This window comes from Sus scrofa, chromosome 6 (assembly GCF_054392235.1).
Source record: "Sus scrofa isolate SSC_HxYL_T2T_F1_AM1 chromosome 6, Sscrofa_HxYL_maternal_Yorkshire_Landrace_v2.0, whole genome shotgun sequence".
Taxonomy (NCBI): Eukaryota; Metazoa; Chordata; class Mammalia; order Artiodactyla; family Suidae; genus Sus; species Sus scrofa.
In genome coordinates this window covers 154,538,468-154,560,925 of record NC_139388.1, presented here as the reverse complement: position 1 = coordinate 154,560,925, position 22,458 = coordinate 154,538,468, and the positions used below count along the sequence as shown (strand labels likewise).

The window sequence follows — 22,458 nt, the reverse complement described above, 5'->3', positions numbered from 1 at the left end:
GAGAATGTGCTTTCTGGGAATATGTAACTGTGAGGGCAACAGCCTCAAGAGGGAGTGAGAGTCCAAGAAAATACTTCTGGAGAAACTGGGGAGATGAGTCAGGGGAGAAGCAAAAGGAGGCTATCCGAGGCTCAGAGCTAGCTAGAATTCCCTACAGAGTCTCTGTCTGAAAGCACACGAGCTCACGAGGCCCCTGGAAAGGACCTGCAAAGAATGTCATAACTAAGAGTTACATACAGACACAAGAAAGGGGATTAGGAGGATACAAGGGAAGCGGGGAGGTGGCGTTGTCATTTTCCTGAGGGACAAAGTAGAGTGGGGGGCAGGTGAGCAAACCCATCAGAGGCATTTAAAGTGAGAAAACCATGTCCAGAGCCTCTACGCCGTTTTGGAAGGAAATGGGAAAAACAGAAACTAGAGAGAGAGGGGCCAAAAATACAACCGGAAAGAATGGGAATTAAATGAGCCTCTTCAAAAGGCCAAGACAGCGGAGGCTGTCTTTTCCCTCTTCTGCCTTTATGCTGTGAGACGTGTGTGCCTGAAGAGAGGGGTGCCGTTCTCAGCTTCTTGTGGGTAATCACGTGGAGAGCAAGCAGCCTTGCAGAGGATGCTGAGCGGGGACAAATGAGGCAGGCAGGGATGACAGGCCCCCGGGGCACTAAGGGAATTAGCTGGTATTCTGTGGGACCGTTTCCAGGGATGCGCTGAAAAGGCAGCTCTCTGGGGAGAGAGGCAGACTTTCGAAATATATGGTAACTGCATTTAGAAAGAAAGAAGAGGCAGGGCTGGCGTGGCTGTCTGGTCCTTTAGTCCTGCACCAGAGAGGGGCCATATAGGCGCCCCTGTTTCCCGACATTTGGCGATCTGGAAAAAGCATTTCATTAGCAGTCAGGGGATTAGGGTCTAGTCTATGACGTTTGGCAAGTTTCCTGGGGAGGGGAAGAGGGGAACATTTATTAGGACATTCGGAGAGTTATTACTCAACAGCCTTACATGCATTATCTCACTTAGTCCTTTACCAACTCTGTGAAGTAAATTTTTTTTTTAGGGCCACATCCACGGCATATGAAAATTCCCTGGCTAGGGTCGAATTGGAGCTGGAGCTGCCAGCCTACACCACAGCCACAGCAATGCCAGATCCAAGCCATATCTTCAACCCCCGCTGCAGCTCATGGCAACACGGGATCCCCAGATTCGATGGAGGCCAGGGATCGAATCTGCATCCTCATGGATACTAGTTGGGTTCATTACTGCTGAGCCACAATGGGAACTCCCCTCCTTTTTTTAATATTAATATCTGCTTATAGATGAGGTGTGGCAGACTGTTTGCAAAAGTAGCCAAAATTATAACCCAGCCTTGTGTACTTCCCTTCAACATTGACCCTAAGCCTGGCTTTGAGACTTGCTTTGGCCAGTGGATCAACAACAAATGGAGAGACTTGAAAACTGCCTGCACATTGGGGTTTGTCTTGCTGTGCTTGGAACCCTTCTGCCACCATGTGAACAAAGCCCAGTTGGCCTGCTGGACAGTAAGAGACACATGGCCAAATCATTACCAATGCTCCAGGGGACATAGAGTCAACCACCAGACATGTGAGTGTGTCCATTCTAAACCATCAGGACAAGTCACCCAGAAGACCACACACATAGATGAATGAGCCCAGCAGAGATCAGCCAAGCCGACCCAGCCTGGAACGATGGCCCAGCCAACCCACAGAATCTCTTGGGAAATAATAAATATCTTCAAATGAATAAATTTTTGAGTGGCTTGTTACACAGCACAGCTAACTGACAGATGAGGGAAGTGAGGTGCAGAGAAGTGAATGCCTTGAAGGATCACACAGGTGTGAATGGGGGCTCTTTTTCCATATACTGTGCCTCTTTCTTAGACTTCAAGTTCCTCATCTCTACAATGAGTTGATTGAGTGAGATCACCCTGCTCCCCTCTTGGTGCTGGGAAGGGATGAGAAACACTCCAAGAATTACACAAGTCTAGTATAGACATAAGGTTTCACTGTCATTCCCATCATCTGCTCTTGATCATGCTAGAAACACAGGGTCTGGGTCTCCCAGCACCGCCTGTTCGGGGACGGTCTCCCGCAGGCTTCCCCTAAGCTATTTCCAGGATTTATGGTAAGATCCCTTTCCAGCCCAAGTGTTCACTTTAGACCAGGGAATACCAAGGAGCCTGCCTACCATCTGTCTTCTCCATCTTAGGGAAGGCTGGCCGCCAGTTTCTCAGGCACTCTTCATCCAATAAGTCTGTAAAATTCATTGGAGCGTTCTGAAAGAAAGAGGGGTAAAAAAACAGAGTCTCAATGCAGTTAGAATAAGAATAGAGGGAACATAAAAAAAAAAAAAGTAGCACTCATCCTTGCCTTTCTCCCAGGGTGTCCATGAGCACAGAGCCCTCCAAGGAGGGAGAGTAAAAGCCTGCACACACTCCCAAAGTCCAATCTTGTGTGTGTCTTCGTGGAATATTTGCAGTGATTGACACCAAAAGAAGCATCTGGTCCAGCCCCCTCACTTGGCAGATGAGGAAAATGAGGCTTAGAAATTAATTGTTCTGTGCAAGGCCTCACCGCGTATTAGTGAAGGAACCGAACTCAGGGCTCTGACAGCAGCACAGTGCTCCTTCCAAAATACCAAGACCTAAAATCTAGTCACACCTCCATCATGGTAAAAGAATTATAATCTGAGGGTTCCCATCATGGCTCAGCAGAAACGAATGCGACTGGTATCCATGAAGATGCAGGTTCAATCCCTGGCCTCACTCAGGGGGTTAAGGATCTGGCATTGCTGTGAGCTGTGGTGTAGGTCTCAGACATGGCTCGGATCCCATGTTGCTGTGGTTCTGGCGTAGGCTGGCTACAGCTCCGATTAGACCCCTAGCTTGGGAACTTCCATGTGCCTTGGGTGCGGCCCTAAAGAGCAAAAATAAAATAAAATAAAAAATAATTATCCATTTTGTGAAAAGCTGGACCCGGAGCACCTGTAAATGATCTGTGACACCCCAATCAGATTCAAGACAAAGATGAGCTAATTGGAAGGACTAACTAGGAGCCGATAGTTAGGGATGGTTTCTAACCGTGGGCAGAACAAGGGGGCCGTTTGCCCTCAGGAGCCCGAAGACATCAGTAACCATGCAAGCAGAATACTCTCCTGACTCTGAATTAGGGTCCCTTGAGGTTTGATCATAAATTCTCCTCAAAGTTTCAATTCTTTTTCTGGACTATTTCTTCACATGGTAAACAACCTGGCTCCCGCCCCCAATACAATAAATCATGCAGGAAATTGGCTTTTTATGATTGTAACGCCACACACATCAGAATAATAAGTTATCTGTGACACCTCAGCAGTGCAAGTGGGGTTGTTTTAGGAATTCCAATGTGCTTGACAATGAACTCTAGATCAGAAAAGTGTACCAAGGATAAGGACAAAGTTGGGGGGAAGTTGGAGGGAATTGGGAGGGACAGAAGGATAAGGAGCAGCCCCCAGCAACCCCGGATGGAAAATGGGTAATAGCAAATAAAATGGAGACGAGGGCTGGGAAACATCAAACCTGCCAAGAAAGAGGAAGTCTGACGTTTGCCTGACAGAAAGTATCACGTATCCTTTTCTGTGAGCACCGCTGCTCACTCTGAAGTCATCACCCTGCTCTGGTCTTGGTTTGTCTATAACCATGTTCTATGTAGGTGGCCAGAGGGCCTTCCCCAGTGCAGGCGCCGTGGAGCCCCGGAGGGCAGGCGGGGTTTCCGTCCGCAAAGACGCTCCTTGCAGAAGGATCACAGACACAAAGGGCCTTGCTGACCTTTGTGGCCACAAGCACTTGAACTTGGGGGCAGCATTGATCCGGAGCAGAGAAGAAGGATGAACATGGATGGTCCTGGAGGCTAAGAGTGGCCGCTAAGGAGGCAGACAGTGGAGAGCCGTGGAAGGTTCTGCCCACAGCAAGGGAGGGTCACCCTTGTTAGAAAGAGGAGGTTCTGAAACAACCTGTTGTTTTGGATGATGATGGATGAATGGATAGAGAAGATGTGATACAAGAGTTCCCGTCGCCATTCAGCGGTTAGTGAACCCGACTGGCATCCATGAGGACGCAGGTTTGATCCCTGGCCTCGCTCAGTGGGTTAACGATCCGGCGTTGCCGTGAGCAGTGGTGTAGGTTGCAGACCCGGCTCGGATCCCGCGTTGCTGTGGCTCTTGCGTAGGCTGGTGGCTACAGCTCCGATTAGACCCCTAGCCTGGGAACCTCCATATGCCACAGGTGCAGCCCTAAAAAGACAAAAAGACCAAAAAAAAAAAAAACAAAACCCCCAAGATGTGATTGATATATACACACACTGTATATATATATATATATATATATACATATATATATATATATTCACTATATATATATAGAGAGAGAGTTCAGCTATCAAAAAAGAAGGAAATCTTGCCATTTATAATCACATGGATGGATCTCGAGGGCTTTATGCTAAATGAAATATGTCAGATAAAGACAAATACTCTATGATATCACTTATATGTGAAATCCTTATTGTAAAAAATAGAACTCCTAGACATAGAGAACAGATTGCTGGTTGTCAGAGGCAGGGCTTGGGGGGTGAGGGGTGAGCAAAATGGGTGAAGGCGGTCAGATGGTACAAACTCACAGTTATAAGATAAATGAGTCCTGGGGATGTAACATGTGACGTGGTGACTATAGTTAACAATACTATATTGTATTTTTGAAAGTTGCAAAGAAAGTAAATCTTAAACATTCTCATTCAGAAGAAAACATTTGTACCTGAGTGGACATAATGGATGTTAACTAAACTTATTGTGGTGGTCATTTCACAGCATATGCAACTATCAAATCATTGTATTGTACACCTAAAACTAAGACAGTATTATATGTCCATATAACTTAGTGGAAAACAAAAGAAAAAAAAGAGAAGGGTCCTGGCAGAAGATTCTGCTGCTGATCTCAATGCCTCAGGTCAGCAGTGCGCCGCCCTGGTGGCGCCTCCGAGACTCTGTCGGGCAGGAGACGCCCTGCAGCTTCAAGGGAAAGCCTGGGGAAGACAAGGGTGAGGATGCAAACCCTCCCCGCGACCCCATAGCCTGTCTTTCCATCATCACGGCCTCTCCTCTCCCCCTGCTCCCCTCTCCCTCCCACCTCAGAACCTTGCTGAGCGACAGGCAGAGCTCGGAGCACTTGACATTCTTGGATCACGTCATGCCAGTCTCCCCCTAACCCCAAGAGATTTATCATCGTCTCCATCTTCCAGGAAGGGAAACTGAGGCTGAGCAAATTGAAAGCGCCCCACCCCCACCCCCTGCCACAAAGCAAGCAAGTATTGGAGCGGGATTCGCTTTCAAGTCTAGCTGCCCCCACGCCTGTGCTGAGAACGGAAGTGATCTGTAAACACCTGGCCACCCCAGCTCTCTTTGTGAGGGGACGCATTCCTGCCCCTGACGCTCCTCCGCCCATGAATGTGACGCATCTTCTGGGCAGGCGGAGGAGAACGGCTCCCTTTGTTAAGTCCCTCTGGCCAAAGCGTGATCTGCTTCTCCGAGGCTGGACACCAAGCAGCAAAGCTCCTCCTGAGCAAGAGGGTGCAGGGGGGCCTCTGGCCACACAAACTCACCATCACCTCAGGGAGTGCAATCACACACACAGCCTTTGGTTAGAGTTACAATTCAGCCCTTCCTATATCAGATCATGGAGCTTCAAATAACTCTGCAGCATACTTGGGGTCAAATTTCATTAAAAAAAGAACTCTATAGAGACCTCTAATTGTTCCCAGAGACTTGAATTTTTCTAAAATTAATCTTTCCAAGGCTACGGAAATAAGATGGAGCTGACACCTCGATTCTCTAAACACGGAGGCTGAGCAAGCTTTCACTTAGAGTTTCACTTAACACTCTGCAGGAAAGGAGGGGGCTTTCCTGCCCTCCTCATGCCACTTCCAGGCCCACCCACCCCAGCCTTCTCCACTTTGGCCTGTGCTCCTCGGTACAGATATCTTGGAATTTAGCTGAGGGGGTTTTCTTTAAGTGGGTGGATGTTTCATGTGGTTAGGTGAGTGGAATGGAAAACAAAATGCTGCATTGATACATGCTACTTTGTTTGCAAGACAACAGAACATGAAAAATAGCTCTGTTGGACAGAATTCCCCTTTAAAGTGGAATTTTGTAACCTCCAAGAGCATTTTAAATTTTGACTCAGAACCCTGTAATACCTGGCATTATGTAACTTTTCATTTGTTCACGGCCTGTCCCAGGATCAGGAATGCCCAGTTAGGTCCCGCCTCTTTCATGAGCTCATCATATGCTAGATGTTTTGAGTATATATAGCTTTAGTTGTGTGTGTGTGTGTTTTCTCTCTTTTGTCTTTCTAGGGCCATGTGTGACAGGCTAGGGGTGGCATGGGAGATACAGCTGCTGGCCTACACCACAGCCATAGCAAACTGGGATGTCAGCCACGTCTATGACCTATAGCGCAGCTCACGGCAATGCTGGATCCTTAGCCCACTGAGCAAGGCCAGGGATCGAACCCGCATCCTCATGGATACCAGTCGGGTTCGTTAACCACTGAGCCATGACGGAACTCCTTTATAGCTTTAGTTTTCTTTGGTACTTTCCCCCTACTAAGCTTTTGAAGGTCAGAACTCCTGCAGGACTCATTTCTGTGGCCACAAGCCACCCTCCTCCCAGCCTCCCCACCGCATCTCTATCCACCTTTATCCTAACGTGTGGCAGATCATCTCTAAGTTACAAATGAGGAACAATGACTCAACGAGGTTATGTGGCCAATCCCGAGTTACCCAGTTAATTAGGGGCAGAGCAGCTTGTGTGGTTCCATCACTCTGTACTGCCTCTCAAAGCCAATGGGCAGTGAAGAGGTGAGGACTGAGGCGGCCAGTTCAAAATCTACCAAAGAGCAGTCACTTGGCAGACAGCATTGATGGCCCATGTGCACCTACCAGGCCATGTCAGAAGTGGTTCCTGCAGGGTCCATGCCCAGGAGCGTGGGTTTCTCCGGGTTAGCCCAACTCTGGCAGCATAGACCCAGGCCCTTCTCCTCTCCAGTTATTCTTTTTATGATGCCATTTTCAATCTCATTTTAACCTCAAATACAAATAGAAAGAAACCTCCCTCTACTTAGCCCTGAAACAGAAACCTCGTTCTGTACTTTTGTTCCCTTCAAACCTCTCTTTATTCTGCAATAATAAAAATGCCATATTTCATCCCAGAACAGGCTGCGTGCCAAAATAAATAGCACCTTGGATTTCCTTAAAAAGAAAGCTTGGCTCAAAGCACAGCCTATTGCCATGAGAATTCTTGGAGAATTCAACCTTACAAAGTCAAATATTTAGCAAGGTAGGTGCACCGAACAGCAATCTGTCAATTCCTGCACGACCTCTTGCAAATACAAAATGCTCTTTCTGAAAGGAGGGGGGGAAATTACTCACACCTTGCCTACAGGTCTCCCCAAAGGTCGAGAGCTTCCCATTTTCCCCACTCCAGGGTCCCATGTCTCCAAGTGAGAATGTCCCCTGTTCTAAGAAGCAGAAGGCATCTGACAGTGCTGCTTAACGTTAAGAGAGCTGAAGCCCAGGCACCAGGAGAGTGAGCCACACTCCTGAAAAAGACTCTGCCAACCGAGTTCTCCCACCGGCTTACTTCCCCCTGACCCAGGAAGCAAAGAAATAACTCACGCTCAATAAACGACACATTAACACAAGCTCATTAACTGCATCCCCACGCTTTTCTGCCAGTGTCTGTCATTTTTGCCTGCATTGCAGCAACTCAATTTGGAGCCTCATGAGAAAGAGAAAACTGTCGGGAGGAAAGCTGTGACCACATTACCTTCCCTTGGCATCCTCCCCCTGCCACAGCCCGGAGCCGGAGGAGCCACCGCCTCCTCCCAGAAAGCCGGGTTCTGCTGCTGGACTGGATCGCCCGTGAGTTCAGCACAGCAGCACCGGCTCCCCAGCTGTTAAAGATTTTGTCAGGTGATCCATGACCTTGCTGGAAAAGCAAATACTGACTTCCTTTTTGCTCACGAGAAGAGAGGACTGGGGTCAGGGAAGAATTCAGTGCTCAAGAAGCTGACACTGGATCTTGCAGAAAGAGGAAGAAAGCTTAAATCATTCAATCGGAAAGTTGGTTCCCAGAGCTGCTACCAGTTCAGAGGGACACATCTAAAGATGCTGAAACGGTGCACACGCTCCTCCCCTGACTCCCCCGAATCTAGGCGCTCATCTGTGAGGGGTCATAATTAATTACGCTTTTCCTCCTCTTTCCCTGCAGCTGAGTGGCTCATTAATAAAACTGTTCCTAATGAGAACACAGCCTCCTGAGGAGCTGAACCCCTCCCGTGGTGCATCTCTTTCTTCCACGCTCTGCCTTAGAAACTTCCTCCCCGCCCCGGTCCTCGTCCTTGAGTCCCACAGCCGAGCGAAGCTGCTTCGAGGGATCCCCAGACCTCTCACTGCCCTGATCAGTCAGTGACTGAAGTCTTTCGGGACAGAGCTGGAAGAAACAATGACCAGGGAGTTCCCAGGACCAGGCTGGCAGCTCCTGTTTCCTGCCGCTCTAGTCTGATGCCCCAGCACCGAAATGCACTCAATTCTGGCAGAAAGAGAAAAGCAAGGAAGTACCTACTGTAAGCCTCCAGCTCCCAGCAGGGCTTCTCGCTGCAGCACGAACCAGTGCCTTCAGAAAGGGAGGGTACAGGAGCTGGGGAGAAGGCAGCTGTGGAGGAGGAAGGTCCCAGAGTGTCCCAGGCAGGCGCCGCTGTAAAGAGTCTCAGCCAGCCCACTGCAGCCGCAGCTCTTTGGAGCAGAGGCAGGTGTGAGGCGCAGGCACAGGCTCCAGGCTCTGCAAATCCAGCACCGCGACTGGAGCTGAAGGAGATACGGGAGGGGGCGGGTGCAGTCAAAACAGGGCCAGGAGAGCTTCTGGGCTCCTGTGTACAGGCTCAACAAAAGGATTAGAAGACCTTATCCCCTTGACCTTCCGTGGCTCTAACCAAATGAGTCCGTCCTAGGAAATGAAGCCCTGTCAATAAGACATGTCAAAGCAGCTCTGACCTTTAGAGATGCTGCCTGTCAGAGTGTGCTTTCAGAGGCCAGGGCAGATTCCTGTCTAATCCACACTGAAATTGATGCCAGAGCCAAGTGTCACCCTGACGTGCTGCCTGCATCCTGCCCAGGACACTTGGAAGGCACTTGGCATTGAGGGCCTCACCAGCTTAAGGCAGCCAGGCAGAGCTGAGCAACCACACTTTAAAGGGGAGGAAAATGAAGTGACTTCTCTTGGCTCACCCAGGAGTGAATATGGATTAAAATGAAGGTTCTTAGGGTAGGAATTCCCGTTGTAGTTCAGCAGAAATGAATCTGACTAGTATCCATGGGGATGCGGGTTCGATCCCTGGCCTCGCCCAGTGGGTTAAGGATCTGAGGTTGCCGTGAGCTGTGGTGTAGGTCAGAGATGAGGCTCGGATCTGGCATTGCTGTGGCTGTGGTGTAGCTCCCATTCAACCCCTAGCCTGAGGATTTCCATATGCCCCTTATGCAGCCCTAAAACACACACACACACACACAGATTCTTGGGGTAGAATTCTGTGTCTTTCCACTACACTGGGTCGCATTTCTTATTTTCTTCGGAAGATTCTAGAGCATCTTGCTCCGGAGGGAGGTTGACAGATTTACTGCAGGGCATGGGATAATGTGATGGAAGAGGTTATGGACACCAACATCCACTTTTTTCAACTGCCAAATATATTTTCCCTTGTTAAATGAGTACATAGACCAAAGGATCAGAATAAAAAAATAATCAGAAGTGCTCCTTGAATTCTGAGGTTATATGAAAAAAATATACTGAGGAGTAAACTGCCTCTCTGATAGATTTTAAATGATGATCAAGCACCCCCTCCAAATGGGCTAGAGAATGGCTAGAGGCATAAGACATTGCACCAGGAAGCTGAGTGAAAAGCTCCCCATTTCGCCAGATCCCATGACTTGCTAGCCACCTACTCTTCCTCTCTGGTTTACCTATATGACAGAGGTAATCTTTCTCTTCCTCTCCCAGGATAAATTCTTCCTTTTCCAAGACACAATGGTGAGAGGCTTACTTGCAGAGCTCAGCTTTTCTTGAAACACCCAACATCCCCCAAGCTCCGCTCAGCATCCCCTCTGAGTGCAATAGCCAGCCTTCCTGCTTCCACTGCTCCTGTCTTCCCTTGACTGTCACAGATGTCACCTGGATTCAAAGTACTGTCCCTATGTCTGTCTCCCTGACTAGCATCATGGGCTAGATGTTCCATAGAATCTATGAAACTGAATTTTTCCGCAGTACCGACAGCTCTAAACACAGGTGAGCTCTCCAGCTATCCCCTTAAGTACCAAGAAAGCACCTCTCTTTTCCAACAGGTGCCAGGCCTCTCATCACATTGAAAAAGACTGCAGAATGAGGGAAGGCAATATAAGCCCTTAGCAACGCCACAGCTCAGTGTGGCTCAGATGCCAGGACAAAAGATTCATAGGAAAACACCCACACACGCACCTGCAACCAAATCCCCCCTCCTATTTCAGCCTTCTTTCTGGAGACAGGTAGCATTTTCAGTTCTTCAGGCTCCACATGAGATGCTAGTTTAGGCATTGTACTGACTGCCTATGTCTCTAAAAGGAGGAGAGATTCTTCTGTCTTTTGCGTCTTTCATGCTTTCCCAGCACACTCATTTACCTCCCTGGTCAAGCAAGGAGGTGAGCAGAACCAGGAATGGTACCCTCCACCCTCCAGATGAGAAAACAGAGTCAGTTGCCAAGGTTACAAAGCTAAGAAAAGGCAAAGCCTCAACTCAAACCCAAATATTCTGTCTTCTAGTCTAATTCCCTTTCCTCTACACCACACAACCTGAACTGGGTCTGCAGGTGAAGGCAGGAGACACACAAAAGCCAGGATATAAGCATCAGTGCTGGTGCCGTCCTGAAAGTGACCTCACTTTTAGGGAAGATCTTCCTAGGAAATACCAACAACTTTCTCTAGGGGGGAATCTGAGCTTTTATGGGGGGGTGCCCTCCATAGCCCCCCGCCCTTGCCTTACTGGGATACTGGCATGTCCACACCCCTACACCTCACTCAGGCTTAAGACTAAAGCAGTTTCATGTTCACACCAGGTCACCCGAAGAATCCCCTGGACCCAACGCATTTACCCACTAGAATTTTTCTGGTGGGGTTCGGCCAAAGGGAGGTTTGACTCCTTTAAGAAACCTCTGACTTCTAGGCACAGGTCCCCTCTGGCCCTAGAAAAACGGAAAAAAGGTGGACCATCTACGTCAGGCAAGACAGTGCTAGGCAAGAGGAAAAAGAAATAGAACTATCTGAAGAATGTGCCTTTTATCTAAGCAGCCCCTTAGGCTCTTGCACTTTGCTCGGGGAAGGTCAGCTGTTTGGCAGTCTGTGCTGAGGAGGGCACGCTGCTGGGGCACACGTGCTGCTGAAACAGAGCCTCTCAGAGCAGACCCCTGACAGCCACGGCCACAGCCACGCGGATGGGACGCAACTTAATTGGACGGAGACATCACACGTGGGAGATCTGCGGGTGTAGCCGTCCAGTGGGAATGAGCTATTCCAAAGATTGCTCCTTGAAAACAGATGAAAATGTCTCAGGGCGGAAACAGGGCCAATTGCAGCGAGAGAGGAGGCTGCACTAACCAGTGAAAAATGTTCCTTGGAGAAAGAGAAAGGTCTCGGGGCCACAGGGGAAAAGACCTCTGCTCCTCATGCCTCCCTTCAATTAGACCGTTCCCGAACACGCTTCTTCCTCGACTCAAACACAGTTAAATCAAGATGCCAATAGATAAATGAAGGAGGGGCACATGCAGACCATCCAGAAAAGAAGAAATACCCATGGTTAATATTTGAAAAATATTTAACTGCACGCATTTATAATCAAAGATGCTAGAGAAACATCGAAATGCCCTTGCTATTTATTTACCCTACACTGTGCCAGGCACTCCAGGTCCATTCCCAAACCAGCCAGCTTAATGCCCACAAAAGCCCTATAAAGTAATACTGTTATTTCTGTTATCCGAGGACGAAGCTGAGGCTCAGAGCAGTTGCGCAGCTACCAAAACGAAGGCCAAGATTCAAATCCAGTTAATATGCTGCTCTTAACCATGGTATGACCCAAACTCTCTTGCAACTTAGAAAAAAAAACCCACAATTTTATTTTTAAATATTTTTTGTTTGCTTTTTAGGGACGTGCCTGAGGCATATGGAGGTTCCCAGGCTAGGGGTCGAATCAGAGCTATAGCTGCTAGCCTGCGCCACAGCCACAGCAATATCAGATCCAAGCCGCTTCTGCAACCTACACCACAGCTCATGGCAATGCCAGATCCTTAACCCACTGAGCGAGGCTGGGGATTGAACCCGAAACCTTATGGTTACTAATCAGATTAGTTTCTGCTGTGCCACAATGGGGACTCCCAAAACCCACAATTTCAAAAAGAAAGATCCTCAGTGTTGATAAGAGTGTGATGAGAAAGGGACACACCCACCCCAGGAGACAGCAGCAGAGTCAGGGCAGCTTCAGCCAACAGAGAGGCCTCTCCCAGCGCAGAGCCTGTGTGTGCAACCACACTGGCTTAGTTTATGCACGTGCACAGGCCACTTCAAGGTCAAATATAACAAAACAGTGAAGTAAGAAGATGGAAAAGGTCCCAGTGACATTGGATTTCTCTTCTTGGTCTGAAAAAAAACCCATCATTATTACGCTGTGTTCTTGGAAAATAAAAAATAAATTATTTGGGGGGGAAAGGTAGGAAATCACCACCATCCTACTGTCTTGATACAACTCATTTAATGTCCATCTATTTTGCATATTTTAACATAACTGAAGAGCCGTTTTATGGTGGTTAAGAGTCTAGACTCCACATCAAGAAACCAGAGCTAGAATCCCAGCTTTGCCAGTGACTGTAATCTTGGGCAAAGTACTTAACCTCTCTGTGAGGCCTCAGCTGCCTCACCTGTACAAGAGGAATAGTAATACACCCTAAAATTCATGGATCTGTCAGGAAGATTAAGTAAGATGCAAGAGGAGTTCCCGTTGTGGCTCAGAGGAAGCAAATATGACTAGTATGCATAGAGATCCAGGTTTGATCCCTGGCCTCGCTCAGTAGGTTAAGGATCCAGCATAGCTGTGAGGTATGGTGTCAGTTGGCAGCTGCAGCTCCGATTAGACCCCTAGCCTGGGAACTTCCATATGCCTCAGGCACAGCTCCAAAAAAAAGACAAAAAAAATAATAATAAGATGCAATACATGTCCACAACTTAAAACAGAAGCTGGTATATAGTCTGTGTTCAATAAACAATATATACATTAGCTATTAATATAATGATATAAATTCAAGTATGAATTTAATTAGTATTTAAAATTCTATCACGTAATATCACGTAGCATTTAGAAAATATGTTTATACCTGCTTTATAATGATTACTGTAAATGGCTATGCAAGATTCCATGACCTTAGGCCTTATTTTCCACCTGGGGGTCATTCCACCTCAAGTTTAACTTTCCCTGCAATGCTACCAGATTGGCCAGCCTGACAAACAAGGCTGCTGGGCAGGTCTCCAGGGAATACCCCAATTCCAGATGGCTGGAACCCAGCTGCCACATATGATGATGAACGGTCAAGACCAAGGACTTCAGGGTAAGGTAGACCAGGTTCAAGTGCTGGTTGTGTGACCTTGAGCAGATTTCCTTACTCGAGAAGAGCCCAGCTCAGTACAGAGTCGTGAGCACCGCATGAGATAAGATACATGAAGTGCTTGTGCCAATTCTTGGCATGTAATGAACACTCAGTAAATGTTAGCTATGATTACTTTTTAAAACCACAGTGTTTTAAGCAAGGAAAGGGCAGGGATTGCATTTATTTTATTTATCACCCTATTCCTAACAGTTGGAATGGTAGGAATGCAACAACAATGTGTTGAATTAATGAATAAGTAAATGGATTAACAGACGGAGTATAGAGACTGCCAGAGCTGGAAAGGATTTTTTTTTAATAGCTTTATTTAGATTAATCTACATACCGTACAATTTACCCATATAAATTATACAATTCAGAGTTGTGGAAACATTGCCACAACGCAATTTTCAAAATCGTGGTAAAATATGTATAACATAAAACTTACCATTTTAAACATTTGTTAAGTGTAGAATTCAGTGGCATTCACAGTGCTGTGTGACCATCAATGCTCTCTCTATACCCCCCAATGTTTTCATCCCTCCAACATAAAATCTGTAACCTACTAAACAATAACTCCCCATTCTCTCTTGCTCCCAGCCCTAGTGACATCTATTCTACTCTGTGTCTCTATAAACTTGCCTATTGTAGGTACCTTCCGTAAGTGGAATTACACACTAGTTATCCTTCAAGGTCTGGCTTATTTCACTTTGTATGTTTTTAAGGTCCATCCAAGTTGTAGTGTATATCAAAATTTCATTGCTTCTAATGGTTGAATAATATTCCATTATACATATTACCACACTTTGTTTATCCATTCACCTATCAATTGACACTTGGGTTGCGTCCACCTTTTGGCTATTGTGAATAATGCTGCTTGCTGTAAACGTTGGCATACAAGTATCTGTTCAAGTTCCTGCTTTCATTTATTTTGGATGTATACCTAAGAGATTACTGGCTGATATGGTAATTCTATTTTTAACTTTTTGAGGAACTGCCAAATTATTTCCAAAGCAGCTGCACCATTTTACATTCCCACCAGTAACACGTGAGGGTTCTTTGTGTGTATTTCAATTTAACAGAATTTTTATTTTATATCATTGTATAGTTGATTTACAATGTTGTGTTAGTTTCAGGTGTAGAGCAAAGTCATTCATCTATACATATACATATATCCATTCTTTTTCAGATTTTTCTCCATGTAGATTATTACAGCACATTGAGCAGAGTTCCCTGTGCTATACAGTAGGTCCTTGTTGATTATTTATACACAGTAGTGTGTATATGTTAATCCCAAATGCCTAATTTGTCCCTCCCTACTACCTTTTCTCTTTGGTAACCATAAATTTTTTTCTAAATCTGAGAGTCTGTTTCTATTTTGTAAATAGGTTCTTTTGTATCATTTGTTTATATTTCACATATAAGTGATATCATATTTGTCTTTGACTCACTTCACTTAGTATGATAATCTCTAAATCCATCCACGTTGCTGCAAATGGCATTATTTCGTTCTTTTTTATAGCTTAGTAATATTCCACTGTAGGTGTGTACCACATTTTCTTTATCCATTCCTCTGTCAATGGACATTTAAGTTGCTTCCATGTCTTTGCTATTGTAAGTAGTGCTACAATGAACAGTGGGGTGCATGCATCTTTTCGAATTATGGTTTTCCCTGGATATATGCCCAGGAGTGGGATTGCTAGACCATATGGTGGTTGTATTTTTGGTCTTAAGAAACTTCCCTACCAGTTCTCCACAGTGGTTGTACCAATTTACATTCCAATCGACAGTGTAGGAAGATTCCCTTTTCAACATATGAGGGTTCTAATTTCTCCATATCTTCACCAACACTTGGTTTTTTTTTTCCCCATTAAAAAAATTTGTAATAGACATCCAAGTAAATGTATTAGGTGTGTCGTACTATCTCATTATGGTTTCGATTTGTATTTCCCTAATGACTAATGATTGTCGAGCACTTATTCTTCTGCTTCTTGACCATTGGTATATCTTCTTTGGAGTAATGTCTATTCAAGTCCTTTGTCCATTTTTGAATCATTTGTTTTTGTCGTTGTTGAGTTGTAAAAGTTCTTTATATATCCTGGATATTAATCTATTACCACATATGTACTTTGCAGATATTTTCTCCCATTCTGTAGGATGTCTTTTTGCTTTCTTGTCTTTTGCTTTTTTGATTTCTTCGATGCACAAAAGGAATTTTTTTTTTCTTGTTTGGCTGCCCTGTGGCATATGGAGTTTCCAGGCCAGGAATAAGATCCAAGCCACAGTTGCAACCTAAGCTATAGCTGCGGCAGCACCGGATCCTTAACCCACCATGCCAGGCCGGGGATCAAACCTGTGTCCCAGTGCTCCCAAGACACTGGCAGTCCTGTTGCATCACAGAGGGAACTTCACAAAGGTAATTAATGTTGATGAAGTCCAATTTATCTATATTTTCTTTTGTCACCTATGCTTTGGTATCATATTCATGAAATCATTGCCAAATTCAATGTTATAAAGATTTTCATCAGTGTTTTCTTCTAAGAGCATCATAATTTTAGCTCTTATGTTTAGGACTTTGAATCGTTTTGAGGTCTTTTTTGTGTATGGTTTAGGATAAAGGTCAGCTTCATTTTTTGCATATGAATATTCAGTTTTCCCAGAACCACTTATTGAAAAGACTACATTCAAATTTTATAACATTTTCTTCACCCCCAAAAAGAACCCTCATACATGGGATTTTTTTTTTCCCCTTTTTTTATTTTTGTCTTTTTGCCTTTTCTAAGGCCACTCCCACGGCATATGGAGCTTCCCAGGCTAGGGGTCCAATCGGAGCTGTAGCCGCTGGCCCACACCACAGCCACAGCAAAGCCAGATCTGAGTCACGTCTGCAACCTACATCACAGCTCACAGCAACACCGGAACCTTAACCCACTGAGCAAGGACAGGGATCGAACCCGCAACCTCATGGTTCCTAGTCGGGTTCCTTAACCACTGCGCCACGATGGGAACTCCTCATACATGGGATTTTTATAAGGAACTAGGAACATAATGAATTGAGAGTTAATAAATCTTGGCATTCATCAACAGAAATTAGTTTAATAGAAGAGTTTACTGGGAATATTAATTCTCTGTTCTACAAAAAAAGTGTGACCTCCATCCATCAGTAAACAACACTACAAAACTAGGATGTATGCAGGCAGGCGAAGAGCTGGAGTTCTTGCAATTCTCAGGAAGGGTGCTTTGTTATTACTACAAAAGGCATTAGTTGCGTTTTGGGGGCTACCCAGCACCACGTGAACACCCTTCCTATGTCTGGGTTATTTCCTTCCTTAGGCTCACCTCCCCAAGGTTGAAAAGAAACTTTACAGTGCCAGCCTCCTTTATAGCTAAGACCCAGTTGTGGGACCTGCACCCAGCAGGCAGAGGCATGTAGTCCAGGGCTCAGATTGGAAGAAGGTGCCCTGGAAAAGGAAGGGCTGCAGGCAAGCGATTCACAGGAGGGCGGTGGAGTGACTCGACACCCTTTAACAGATTCCTCTTTTACATAAGCTTGAGAATCGGTTCTGTTGTTTGCAACTGTGACCCTTGACTGCTACGATGCAGCATCAGCATTGGCTCCGTTTTTAATTGCTCTATTCCATTAATTTACATTACTTGGAGAATTGCTTTTTTGGAGTTTCTGTGGACTGTTCCGACCTGAGGATTTGCTGCGTGACCATTTTGATGATTTTCCTCTTCCCCTTTATCCTTTGTTGTGACCAAATTCTTTCTTACTGCAAAGTGGGAATCAGTGGGCTTGGTGGGCCACAAGGTCTTTTGCTTGGCCAAACTGGGACACAGTCCAAAGAGCCTGGGAACCACAACTCAGGAAACAGGAATTCAGCCTCATGTCCTCCCTCCAGGGTCACTTCAGTGAAAGCATCTTAAGGCTACATCCACACCCTCTGCAGTGGGGTGCCCCTGAACCCACCCTCTTGTGAAGCCCCCGCTCCCAGCATCAGGGTCCTGGTCAAAGTCCAGCGGAAGCCTTCAGAGGCATCAGCCTGGCTTCGGAACACGGCTGCAGGTGCAGACACTTTAGGGCTTGCGTGGGCTGTGGCATCTGCCTTCTGGGTTGGGAGGAAGATTTTTCTTGGCACAGGGAAGTCAGTTAAACCAAATTGAACCTGATAAGTACCATCTGCAGACACCTGGGTGGAGGCAGAGATGTTTCCAGACTTTTCAGGCAAGTTGGGAGGCTTTTATTATTATTTCACAAGACTCCCCTGGCCCTCTAACAAGCACAGTCTAAAAAGAAGTAGGGGAGTTCCCGTCATGGTGCAGCAGAAACGAGTCCAACTAGGAACCATGATGTTGCGGGTTCGATCCCTGGCCTTGCTCAGTGGGTTAAGGATACAGCGTTGCCGTGAGCTGTGGTGTAGGTGGCAGACGCAGCTCAGTGGCTCAGATCTCACATTGCTGTGGCCTGGTCACATTGCTGTGACCCCTAACCTGGGAACCTCCATATGCCTCAGGTGCGGCAAAAGAAAGAGAGAGAGAGAGAGAAAGAAAAGAAAGAAAGAAAAAGAAAAGGAAAGAAAGAAAGAAAGAAAGGGAAAAGAAAAGAAAGGGAAAAGAAAAGAAAAAAGGAAAAGAAAAGAAAAAAGAAAAGAAAGAGGAGCAGGCATACATGATTTGGGTCAGACACCTGCGATGAGCCAGAGAGAGGCAGTGAGACAAGAAGGGCTCTCCCCAGTTTAAATGTGGGATAATAGTGTGATGTTGGTAAAGAGAGCCAGCAAACTGCTCATGTTCCTATTGGTGACCTTTGCTTGCAGCTTCTGGCTACAGGCGAAGTATGGTGCACAGCGATGGGAAGAGTTGCAAAGGTCAGTTAAGTACTCATTCCGTACTGAGTCCTTTACCCGTCCTCGCTCAGCCCTTTACCTTGAAATGCGGTAGAGGTGGCCACCTCATGGCCCGGCCTCAGCTCAGAGTTGTGTTCAAAGAAACAGCAGTTAAATAGGAAAAGAATGAATTGGAGGCAATCCAAAGCTTCACTGCAGTCTCTAGAGAAAACACGAAAGGGGAAGTGCATTCTTAGCACAAAGCCCAAGTCAAACATTTTCTTTCCTATTCCTGCGCTTCTCAGCCTCTATTTCCAGCAAAGCAACTGCTCCAGGAGCAATGCGCTCTGTTCCCCAACATCCCTTCTGCGAACTCTTCCACCTGGCTCTTTACTCGCTCACCTCCCTCACCTCTGGCATCTACTCACCCGGCCTCTGCCAGTCTCGCTCTATCCTCATCACAAGCCCAATATTGGCTCCATTTGTCCAGTGGCTTCTTCATCACTGGCTGACCCCAGTCAGCATAATAATGGAGGGGCAACAGCCAAGCAAGGCATGCCAGAGATTTTCTTAGAAGGGAATTACTTGAAGGCTCACCAGGCAAAGAAGTTTTGAATACTCCTGTGTTTATGTTTTATCCCATTGTACCCATTTTACAGATTAGAAAACTGAGGCATCTTCAACATCATAGTAGTAAATACTCATATTTGCTATAATAATTGTATTGTTAGCCAGACCCTATCCAATATTGTTTAATGCTAACATTTAATTTTACAATGATCATATTAAGGAGGTATTGATTATATCCTTTCCCAGACGCTAGGCTCAGAGGGCAAAGCTAGGAAGTTGCAGGGCTGGAATTCAGATTGAAGTGTGTCTCACTCTAGAGATGGAGCTCTTAACCACAGAGTTCTCTGCCTTTCAGCTACTGGTTCTGCAGCCGTCTACGAAGTGAGTGACTAGTGGAGTTAGGACAGAAAGAGAAGAAACCATATGGGAGGATTTAGCCAAAGATGAGTTAAATTCCATCACCAGCCATGCTAATTGAATATCAGATGGGTATTAACATATAAACACGATGGGAGGAGGTGCGCTAGGTCTATAAATAAAATAAATTTATTTGCAAAGGAATAGACTAAGAAATGCAGTGACTTTCTGATTAACTTAAAATTATTTAATCGATACAACACAATTACTTTCCACATGATCTTTGAAAGTTTCAAGGAGTCTTGAGGTGTTTAATTGCTATTTAACCAGACAGCAGCAGTTAAGTTACACAGATATCAGTTTTAGGGAAAATGCTCTTTGCAGATCTATCGCTCTGCCAAAATTTCCACTAGAAAGATGTATTGTCAGGATTTTACAAATTAATTTCCTCTCTTTGTTGTTCACTGGGCTGGGTGGAGGGGGGTGCTGGGGGGCTGGTTGGACTGGCTGATGCACGAGTCCATGGCTCCTTCCTCACATAACTCAAGAGAGGGGTGTGCCTCCCTGCCAGGGGGGCAGTTTCCCCAAAGCAGAGGGACGCTGCTGCCAGTGACTCAGTGCAGGACCCAGATCCAGCCCAGATTTACCTTAATGGCTCCACAGATATAAGCCATGAGCAGCCTCGGGCCAAGGTGGGGCCAGAAGTTTGCCTGGACCCCACTCATATTCGCTGCACCTCCTCTGAGGAGCCATGAAGAAAAGGCAATAGATAAGAATGGAACGAGGAATGGATACAAAAGCAGACTCTCTGGGGCAGAAATGGGTGTTTTAATGAGCCCTCCAGGTTATTTTCAGGCACGCTATAGTTTGAGAAGTTGCTCTCATTTACTTTAAAAGACACTTTGTAAATTATAGTTCAGTGCTTCTCACACTGTATTATGCGTATACATCACTTGAAGATCTTTTTTAAAATTTTTTTATTGGAGTGTATTTGATTTACAATGTTGTGTTAACTTCTGCTGTACAGCAAAGTGATTCATATATATACATATTCCATACACAAAAGTGTACATTTACCAGTCTCAAACCGGCATATATCCCTCCCCCAGTCTTTCCCCTTTGTTAGCTATAAGTTTGTTTTCAAAGTCTGTGAGTCTGTTTCTGTTTTGTAAATAGGTTCACTTGTATTATTTTTTTAGATTCCACATATAAGTGATATCCTATGATATTTGTTTCAGTCTGACTTACTTCGGTCAGTATGATAATTCATGTTGCTGCAAATGGCATTATTCCACTTTTTATGGCTGAGTAATATCCTATTGTATGTATGTACCACATCTTCTATTTTTATTTTTTTTTTTTTTTGTATTTTTGCCATTTCTTGGGCCGCTCCCACGACATATGGAGGTTCCCAGGCTAGGGGTTGAATCGAAGCTGTAGGCGCCGGCCTACACCAGAGGCACAGCAACTCGGAATCCAAACCGCGTCTGCAACCTACACCACAGCTCACGGCAACGCCACATCCTTAACCCACTGAGCAAGGTCAGGGATCAAACCCACAACCTCATGGTTCCTAGTCGGATTTGTTAACCACTGAGCCACAATGGGAACTCCTGTATGTACCACATCTTAAGGCATTCCTCTGTCGATGGACATTTCGGTTGCTTCCATATCTCGGCTATTATAAATAGTGCTGCAATGAACACTGGGGTGTATGTATCTTTTTGAAGTATGGTTTTCTCCAGATATACACCTAGGAGTAGGATTGCTGGATCATATGGTAATTCTATTTTTAGTTTTCTGAGGAACCTCTGTATTGTTTTCCATAGTAGTTGTACCAATTTGTATTCCCACCAGCAGTGTAGGAGGGCTCCCTTTTCTTCACACCCTCTCCAGCATTTATTGATTGTAGACTTTTTCTTTTTTTTTTTTTTTTTTTTTTTTTTTTTTTGTCTTTTGTCTTTGTTGTTGTTGTTATTGTTGCTATTTCTTGGGCCGCTCCCGCGGCATATGGAGGTTCCCAGGCTAGGGGTTGAATCGGAGCTGTAGCCACCGGCCTACGCCAGAGCCACAGCAACGCGGGATCTGAGCCGCGTCTGCAACCTACACCACAGCTCACGGCAACGCCGGATTGTTAACCCACTGAGCAAGGGCAGGGACTGAACCCGCAACCTCATGGTTCCTAGTCGGATTCGTTAACCACTGCGCCACGACGGGAACTCCAATTGTAGACTTTTTCGATGGTGGCCATTCTGACCAGTTCATCTGAAGGTCTTACTGAAATGCAGATGCTGACCCCGTGGGTGTGGGGTGGGGCCTGAGAATTTGCATTTCCAACAAACTCAGAGATGCTGATGCTGCCAGTCCGGGTACTGAGAAGCCAGGCCTGTGATGGGTGTCTGTCTGATTGGGAAGGGATGGGAAGGCATCCAGCTGCCCTCGGCACAATTCCTAGCTCCACTGCTTGCAGGCTGTGTGACCTTGGCCACATCACTCTAACTCTGAGCCAGTTTCCTCAGTTAAGAAAGGGTATAAGAAAGTACTACACACTTTAGAGGCTGTTCTGATGGCGACATGCCTGGTCTTAACACAGCACTTGGCTTGTAGAAAACACTCAAACAGAAGCCGTGATTGCTGTTCTTTCTAAGGGAAGGATGAGAATAGTTAAGTGCGCAATCGTTGTTCATTGTTTGGTTATTTTTAATTGCCAGCTGCCATGTGGCAGGATAGGCCTGGTGCCAGGTAGCCCATGACCACCTCCTCCTCCCAGTGGCTCTGTGTGCAAGGCCAGGTGTCATTTGTTCCGTTTTGCAGATTAGGAAGCTGAGGCCCAGAGAGCTTTAGTAACTTGGTCCAAGTCACAAGTCACTTGGTCCAAGAGAGTGAAAGGCAAAGGCTAGGCTTGAATTCCGACTTTCCTGCCTAAGTTTCTAACCACCCAGACGGAGGCATGGTGCTGT

General features: G+C 45.9%; 1 protein-coding gene and 1 long non-coding RNA gene across 9 annotated transcripts in view; one reads left to right on the top strand and one right to left on the bottom strand.

Moving 5' to 3' along the window:
- Positions 1-22,458, top strand: part of LOC102165354 (uncharacterized) — a 142,269-nt gene that overhangs the window by 65,739 nt on the left and 54,072 nt on the right. The gene's annotated exons all lie outside the window — the stretch shown is intronic.
- Positions 1-22,458, bottom strand: part of KANK4 (KN motif and ankyrin repeat domains 4) — a 74,790-nt gene that overhangs the window by 33,005 nt on the left and 19,327 nt on the right. For 2 of the 8 annotated variants that reach the window (XR_014808118.1, XM_013988892.3), the window contains exons 2-3: positions 8,655-8,900; positions 2,197-2,284 (exon numbers count right to left, since the gene is read on the bottom strand). Coding sequence is in view for 4 of the 8 variants with exons in the window: in XM_013988892.3 (XP_013844346.3) it covers positions 2,197-2,275 (79 nt within the window). In the remaining 4 variants the exon portion in view is untranslated. Of the gene's footprint in view, positions 1-2,196; positions 2,285-7,860; positions 8,173-8,654; positions 8,901-22,458 lie in introns of those variants that run through there. The other 6 variants (XR_014808117.1, XM_013988889.3, XR_014808119.1 and 3 more) reach the window with 3 other exon arrangements.